The 8,991-nt window shown below is 36.0% G+C and overlaps 1 protein-coding gene across 1 annotated transcript in view; it reads right to left on the bottom strand.

The window, feature by feature from the left end:
- Positions 1 to 378: 378 nt before the first annotated feature.
- The window catches only part of ebf2 (EBF transcription factor 2), a 30,453-nt gene continuing 21,840 nt past the window's right edge, over positions 379 to 8,991 (bottom strand). Inside the window, exons 11-16 of the mRNA XM_077206665.1 lie at positions 7,587 to 7,675; positions 7,417 to 7,482; positions 5,955 to 6,132; positions 3,232 to 3,402; positions 2,941 to 3,108; positions 379 to 1,243 (exon numbers count right to left, since the gene is read on the bottom strand). Of these exons, the coding sequence (XP_077062780.1) occupies positions 1,212 to 1,243; positions 2,941 to 3,108; positions 3,232 to 3,402; positions 5,955 to 6,132; positions 7,417 to 7,482; positions 7,587 to 7,675 (704 nt within the window). The 3' untranslated portion in view covers positions 379 to 1,211. The remainder of the gene's footprint in view (positions 1,244 to 2,940; positions 3,109 to 3,231; positions 3,403 to 5,954; positions 6,133 to 7,416; positions 7,483 to 7,586; positions 7,676 to 8,991) is intronic.

Raw genomic sequence — 8,991 nt, 5'->3', positions numbered from 1 at the left:
TCAATTTGTTCATTGCACTAATTAAACAGATGTTCTTTTCATGCATAACATTAATTTGGTGGCCAATATGATCCTGTTTACTAATGCTAATGACAAAACTCACTGAGGAAGAATGGGGGAAAAGAGAAGAGCAATGCTGTATCAGTTCTATAGCCAGCAACATCAAATGATAAAAAAAATCAATATTTTTCTGTGACCTTCAACTTATAACACAGATTAATATGTCTATTTAAAAAAAATATATCCATAGTTACAACCCTGCCTTTGAAAGAAACCGTGGTTTGTTTGGAATAACATAAAAATTGAAAAATAAACTCTTTAATGATTACTAAAAGGAATAAATAGAAAGGAATGACTGGTCATGTGGAAGAGAAATAATGCCATGAGTAAATCTGTTATTTTAGTGCATGTCAGAAATATTTTGAAAGGGATACAAATGTGAAAACATGTTTATAAATAAGTTGGAAAAGAATTAAAATATCATCTATATATTTAACAACAAAACTTTTACATGTAAAAATCTACAGTCACTATTTTAATATCAATAGCAAAATGACAACCTATAAAAATGTTTACAGAAAAACAAATACATTTAGATAACAATACCAAATAATAGCAAATACAATCATGGTTCCTTATATTAGTACTTAACCAAAAAATATAACTTATATAGTTTTTGTCATTAAATAAGTCAATATATGAGGTAATCAGTTCATAAACCTAAACCTAAATAAACACTTTCTGTATCTCTAAATGAAAATCCTGATAAATATATATACTTTTAAAAACACAATTTATGTTTAGGGATGTGTATCTATCAGTATATTAAAAAAAGACTGAGTTTTGACACAATTGACATCCCATACTGGCATCTACCGCGGTGAAAGTCTATTGACCAGTGTGTCTGTTGAGAGCACACGGCTAAACATGTGTAACAGTCTCAAGTCTCGTGTTCTCAAATTATAGCTCTTTTGGCATTTTGTGGGTGGAAGAACCTTTAAGTAACACCATCCCTTCACAATCAGAAGCAAAACGTGTGCATAGAGTGGATATCTCTCAAGAAGGTTCCCAAAAGTGTTTTAAAAATATCCTTGTTGTCTTTAATTCTTCATGACGTCTGTTGTTCAGTGTGGCTTGAAAGAGACAACATTGGTTGTAAGTCCAGTTCTGGCCACTGGCTGTAAAGCTCAGGACTGGAAGAGACTCGTCCTTTACATTGGAGGAACCACGAGACCTGTCATTGCTAAAAAAAATTAAAAAAAAATAAAAAGTTATTCCATTATGGCAGTAACATGCAGCTATATCAAATAGATATGCTACGCCTGCACAGTTCCTGTATACTGGTAGCAAGAAATAAGTTACTTTTGACAGATAGCATTTTAAACTTATACATGACATTTAGGGCCAGATTTACTAACAGTTTATTCAAGCGCAATTTTGACGTTAAAAACTACAGTCAGGATTTACTAAAGACACAAAGTGAAAAATTAGCTTTGAAAAGTCGTTGACAGGGTTATTTTTGCTGCTGAACTTATTGCATATGCATTTGTAGGAGTTTCCCTTTCAGATGTAAAATGTATGGGAGGAGAGTTTTTAAATGAATCACGCATGGTGATTTACTAAGGTTTGCGCAAGTCAATTTACTGATATTTGTGCCGTTATTTACCGCCCAAAAAAGCATGTCTTAAACGAGACGCTAATTCGCACTGCTCTCGGTAGATTGCGTTGGTCATGCGTCTGTGTTCTCCATGTTGCTGCACGCAATTTGCACGTTGTCAGTAGATCACGTGCAGGACTTTACACTCCCATCGGCGCTACTTTGGAATTGTGCTAACTTGCCCTGTTTAGTAAATCTGGCTCCTAAACCTTGTAATTCCATTGGCTCCTCAAACCTCATAACTCCACCCACCTCTATAGTGAATGAAGAGGCGCACACATTTTGGAGGAGCATCTCTGCTTGTTTGCAATGCAAAGGAAAACAAAGAACTGGTTGTTTGACTGGTTGTTTGATTATGTACAGCATTTTCTTTACTCAAGAAACACTACATATATAATATAATATAATATAATATATATACTGTGTATACATACACAAATGTTTTTGTATTTGAGGCGCGGAGAAGAGTGTCTAAGTCTAGGATTTGTCGTTGAGTCATAGCCAATACTGTCTTAAATAGTCTGTGTGTAGCAGCTTCATCTTTTATAACATGAGATTTTGGCCAAATGACAGAAAAAACTGGGCGCCCACATAGCAACAATAAACTTCATAATCTTTAAAAATACACGACATTCGCTGGTCAAAACCTTTGTAACGTAATTTTGATAAAGTGTTAATAATATAATGACACATGCAATCATATGATCATATAAAGCCACAATATCAAATTTGATAACACAATGTTTATTTTTTTTAAATCATCCATTTCCTGAAAAGTTGCAGTGTTGGTCATACAAGGTTTCCAACCGCAAGCGGGACGAGGTTTGGGGGTGCCTAAAAATGTATTTTGCTTATGTCACAATATGAAGAAACTCCGGCCCTGGTTTCCGTAAGAACCTTTCAGTGATCATGAGCCATTTTTGCTTAGAGTGAAGAACATTTTAATAACCTTTTTCCTCTATACATAATCTTTAGTGCAATGAAAAGGTTCAGTGAATGTTAAAGGTTCTTCATGGAACCATTGATGCCAATAGGGTCTTTCGCAACAGAGGAACGTTTCACAGTTCATATAACTGTTGGCGGAAGTATACACTTTTTGGCATGTTAACACCGCAGGAACTGGGAACAATTTTACTCCTTTTGGAGGGACTAAACTAACTCCTAGTAGGGTACACAGTAGAACCTTAATTTTTAATAGTGTACCTTGGGGAAAAAACATTTAAAAGCTGAAACTTAAAAAGCAGATCTGTTCATTTGGTTTCATAGCTGTAGTTACAGTATACCTCTAAAGCTGGTGCCTCCTGAAGTTTGGCAAACGGGTGACGGTGAACCCTGTGGTCTCAGGACTGGAGCAAAGGCACTTTTTTGTTTGGTAGAGGATGGGAAAGATGAGAAGGGCAAGAGGGAGGATGAGGAACTGGAGCCTGGTACAGTGGGGCTAGATGGCATGACTGAAAAAAAAGGTTTCCATTATACCAACATTTTATCTGACGGTCTAAATTCACTGCATTTACAGCAGGAGGATTATCAAAAATGCAACTTTTTGAGTGGAAGACAACAAAATTGAAACTCACTAGCATAAGGAGAGCTGTTTGGGGAGGCACTGTTAAAGCCAGGTGACCCTGAAACACCCAGACTGCTCATGGGCACTGCCCCGTAACTCATGCCCCCGTTGGACCCATAGCCTGACTGCTGAGGGGTCGATGCTGATGGGTAGCCACGTGGAGACAAACTGCGACTGTATCCTTGAATAAAAGAGAGAGAAATCAGAATACTTTACTCAATTAATCAACCAAACAATAATCAAGCTCTTACTAAATGCTTTTAAAGCTCTGGTGCGGCATTTTTTAAATATTTTACTTCATCGAATGGTACGAAACTTGGTAAAGATTCTATGCACACACACACACACACACACACACACACACACACACACACACACACACACACACACACACACACACACACACACACACACACACACACACACACACACACACACACACACACACACACACACACACACACACACACACACCTGGACATGACTTGAAAAGATTAAATGGTCCTGAAAAATTACATCTCCACAAGATGAAATTAGTTCCCCATTAATTTACAAAGTGACCACAAACAATACAAGTGTGACTTTTACTTTTTTTTATGCGCAGAAACAAATTCTTACTGAAAGTTCATTTTTTGAGATATCAACCTCAGATTTGGAACACAACTTGTTTTTAGCTTTGATTTTTCTGTTTGTTTCAAGTAAAAAAATCAAGTAAAATATGATTTGGAAAATATATACTTCAAGTAAAAATTTAAAATAGTATTTTTGTGCATTTTTCATAACAATAAACTTTAACTTTAATACCTTTTTTAAATTCACTTAAAAAAAAACTTCTGCCAAGTCTCTTCTTTAAAAAGAGACCTTACTATTCTGTGCTCCAAAGCATTCAAGATTTATTTACATTATTTACATTTTCAGGTCTATGCTCATAAAGTGAAATGGATTTTATACAGTGCTGGTCAGAATTATTTGCCCCCTTGGTAAATATGATCTAAGATGGCTGTAAAAAATAAATCTGCATAGTTAATTATAATTCTTTTAAATGTGCAAAAATCTAACTTTTCATTGAAGTAAAATAATTGAAAGTGGGGGGAAATCACATTATGAAATAATTTTTTTTCTCCAAAACACGTTGGCCACAATTATTTGCCCCCTTTTATTAAATACTTTTTGCAATCTCCTTTTGCCAAGATAACAGCTCTGAGTTTTCTCCTATAATGCCTGATGAGTTTGGAGAACGCCTGACAAGAGATCAGAGACCATTCCTCCATACAGAATCTCTCCAGATCCTTCAGATTCCCAGAGCCATGTTGGTGCTTCTTCTCTTCAGTTCAGCCCACTCATCTTCTATAGTGTTCAGGTGAGGGACTGGGATGGCCGTTGCAGATGCTTGGTTTTGTGCTCAGAGACACATTTTTGTTTTGATTTTGATGTTTGTTTTTGGATTGTTGTCCTGATGGAAGATCCGACCACGGCCCATTATAAGATTTCTAGCAGAGATTGTCAGGTTTTTTATCTGTTTCTATTTGATCAAATCCATGATGCCATGTATCTGAACAAGATGTACAAGACCTCTGGCAGAAAACTTTTGACAGATGAAACAAAAAAAAGAGCTTTTTGGCAGCAAACACTTAATATGGGTTTGGTTCATACAGGGATAAAGAAGTACCCCATGTGTAAAATGAAATACTCTGCTCTTTAATGCTGTGGGCCTAATTTTCTGCCAGAGGTTCTGGACATCTTGTTCAGATACATGGCATCATGGATTTGATCAAATACCTACAGATAAAAAATCAAAACCTGACGGCCTCTGCTAGAAATCTTATAATGGGCCGTGGTCGGATCTTCCATCAGGACAGTGATCCAAAAACAAACATCAAAATCAAAATCAAAACAAAAATGTGTCACTGAGGCGAAACCAAGCATCTGCCATGACCGTCCCAGTCCCAGACCTGAACACTATAGAAGATGAGTGGGCTGAACTGAAGAGAAGAAGCACCAGAGAAGAAGCAAAACTCAGAGCTGTTATCTTGGCAAAAGGAGATTGCAAAAAGTATTTAATAAAAGGGGGCAAATAATTGTTCCCAACGCGTTTTGGAGAAAAACATTTATTTCATAATGTATTCCCCCCCCCCCCCCCCCAATTTTAATTATTTTACTTAAATAAAAGGTTAGATTTGTGCTTTAAAAAAATATATATATATATATATAAACAATGCAGATTTATTTTTTATAGCCATCTTTGATCATATTTACCAAGGGGGCAAATAATTCTGACCAGCACTGTAAATACTTCATAAATATAATTTAGTACCATAAAATCCCCTAAAATACAAAACATTAGATAAAAAACATTATCGAACTGAAATATGGTACATTCATTTTATTAAAAAAAAAAGGCATCTATGACAGCCACACGAGCAGCACCAGAAGGTTAAATAAAGACTGAAAGGCTTCATAAAATTTGTGTTCATTTGTTGAAATTATCTTAATGGACAAAACGTGTAAGTATCATAAACTGTTGTTGATCTCAGAGCTTATTTCTTTGCGATAATTTAAAAAGACAAATCCTATTGGGTTTTTGTTGAGGTAACCAGTGTGTTCCTAACTTCTGGGTCCTACAAAAATATGTCAGCGCTCTATAAATGTGCTGAGATGAGGGTTATTGACATCTAGGTCATCTATAACACTGAAAAAGACTGAATCTTAGGGTAAATGTCTTCAGATCCTTACCTTGGCTGCTGGTTTGCCCGTGTTCTCCGATGCTTACACCCAGCTGTGTGGGATAAGAGTTGAGCCCCATGACACTGCCATGGACAGGGGAACTCGGCATGGCCTGCAGCTGACTGTGAGGTCGAGGCACGCTGTAAAGAGCCTCGGCTATATCTGCAGCCCGTTTCAGCAACATGTCCTGCAACAGCACAATATCAAAGACAGGTTTTGATTGACGACAATACACAACAGGAAAACCTATTGGGTGACATCACTTCATCTCTCTCGATATTAACAGGAGACAGACAAATCAATTCAGCATACATACAGTGACCACATACAGTGTGGTCTAAGACTGCCAACAGTTCCAATTTACCGACCTGAAAAGCATCTCCATCAGGTCAAACAAACTCAAAACATTTGATTTATTTGATGAAAATCTGGCCCAAATATCTTTAAAAACAAAGATTGCCCAGCACAGAAGCTGCATTACAAATCTGGACCAACACAGCCTTGTGACTGCACATTTTAAGGAAGTAAATGATTCTGTGTCTTCACTAAGGTATATCGTAAATTGATCAAGTTAGAGGAGGGAACATAAACATCTTGTCTTCTGTAGAGCTGCTTTTATATTTCATAATGAATGAACTTTACACAGTTTGATGAAGTCTGCATCATTAATTCTGTTACTATATACAATTTCTGTTGTATAAAGCACTTGATTTGACATGAGGGAGACTTACTATATTTGTATTATATTTATATTTTGCAAACACTGATCCCACTTGGCACGAACCTGGATTATGATACAAAACATATTTTTGTGATTTTATGTTGATCAATAAAGACAGATGGAGTAGAAACGTTGTTGGATTGTATGGATTGAAAGCAGCATTTTTTAAATTTTATTTTATTTTTAATTGTGGTGGGTTTTTTTTATGTTCCTTAGTATTCTATATCGTGATGGTAAACTTCACCCATTTGTAATACTGAATAAAAGAGGACAAAATTATGTTTGTTTGACCTGCAGGTACGAGTTGAGTCAGTAAATTGAAAAGGCATTTTGTAAAAACATTAATTTGTTGCTATATGAACAAGCATTTCTTAGATGTGCGTATATTATTGTGAATGTTCTAAAAGCCTGAGACCACATTGGATTCAAAACTTCGCAAATCAAATAAGCTGATTTGTTACATTAACCAGATTTCCTTACTTCCATTGAAGTACACATGTTGTGCTATGGAACATTTTCAAATCATTGCTAGATAACATGGATCTTGACATAATATTGATGGATTTCTGAAATTTCCGTTCCATTTTTACCCAAATTGTTATGCTGATGATAATGTAATTTGAAACTAAATAGAAGCATGTTCACTAGTGATCTCAGGCATTTGGACCCCAGTGTATGTGTTCAACACACTCAGTGTTTGTTTCCATGCCACAGACAGTATTTTAATATCTACTGCAATTCAGTGGTTACCTGATTGCTGGTGGAATTTCCATAGAGTGACTCAACAACATCTGCTGCTCTTTTAAGTAACATTTCCTAAAATATAGAAAATCAGTTCCAGAGAGAGTTGATAAATATGACATATCTGTGGGTCTGTTGGTGTGTACTTCTGTGTTTGAGTTACGTCAGTATTTACTAACCTTTGCCAATCTGTCGGGGTCACCAGGATGGCGAGGGATCAGCTTTTGAAGTCTCTGGAAGCCGTAGTCAATAGTTGGCTCATTCAGTGCTAGAGATAACAATACTTAGTGAGAATCCATTATTTACTTTAAAATACCTGAAAATCTGAATAAATCCCATTGTATGTAGCTTAGTTAATGAAAAGGAATCAGGTAATGGATTTATGTATGAATCGATAGCCACTCTCGTCCTGATTGATATTATCAGTCTTTTGTCAATTGTTAAAGGTGAAGTGTGTAATTTCTTCCTCACAAGTGGCACCAATCAGAGGGGCAAATGACTGTGCTTACACTTTATTTTGATAGTCCACTTTAGACATTCTGTTAACTATATGTAACTTTGCAGCTGCATGTCAACTAACTCTCATTGGAGTATTAGTAGAGTTTTAAGTTAGGGTTCAGGTTAGTATAAGTTGACATGTACTTGCAAAATTAGTGTAATGACTGTTGGGGGACCATCAAAATAAAGTGTTAGCAGAAATTAAACAGACAGACTACTAATACTCTAATGACTGCTAGTTGACATGTAGTTGCAAAGTTACTTATAGTTAGTAGAATGTCTAAAGTTAACTTTCAAATTAGTATTTTATTAGTATATTAGTATTCCCAAACACTCCAACCCACATTATACCATATTCCATTGTCCAGCCAAACAAGTAGTTTCACACAAAACTTTTATTGGATAAGCCAGAAGATGACATGTTGGGTCACTCAAATAAACCTGGCAATGTATTGGTTTTCTGAAAGTGCCAAAGATCCACAGTGCTTCCACTCTTGGGGAAGTCAACTTACAAATGACTTCTAGTTATCTCTGCACTTCAAACATAGAAAGAAAGTAGTTTAACACAGTGGTTCCTAACCCTCTTCTGTAACCCCCAACACTGCACATTTTTGCTGCGTCCCAATTCGCATACTATCCATCCTAAATAGTATGCGAAATTAGAATTAGTGCGTCCCAAATAGTAGTTTTATTCCAAAGATACCTGGATGGTCTTCTTCCGGTTAGAATCCAAAGTGCAGATCCGTGCACACGCTAACGATAACGATGTGTTGTGGGATAATATTGCCCACAACATATTGCGTGTTGGATAAGGATTCGATTTGAACTTCAAACAGAAATAAAAAGTGTTAAAAAACTACAAACATGGCAGATGTAGAGAGGTTTAGATAAAGGTTTGAGTGATTAATTATCAGGATCTAACCTGAGGAAAACATATTTGTTCAATGTTATCCACATTATATATTTTAACTTTTATAATGATACATTAACTTTTAAATGCATCATTATGCAAACACATTAGGAGAGTCTCCGCATAAAAAAAGACTGGCAGATCAACGTGCTACTACATTTCTCTCAGATTCGGTA

Source organism: Siphateles boraxobius, unplaced genomic scaffold (genome assembly GCF_051911475.1).
Source record: "Siphateles boraxobius isolate OS27281-9 unplaced genomic scaffold, OSU_SipBor_1 56, whole genome shotgun sequence".
Classification (NCBI taxonomy): domain Eukaryota; kingdom Metazoa; phylum Chordata; class Actinopteri; order Cypriniformes; family Leuciscidae; genus Siphateles; species Siphateles boraxobius.
The sequence above is the reverse complement of the archived record's forward strand: the minus strand, read 5'-3'. Positions and strand labels throughout refer to the sequence as shown.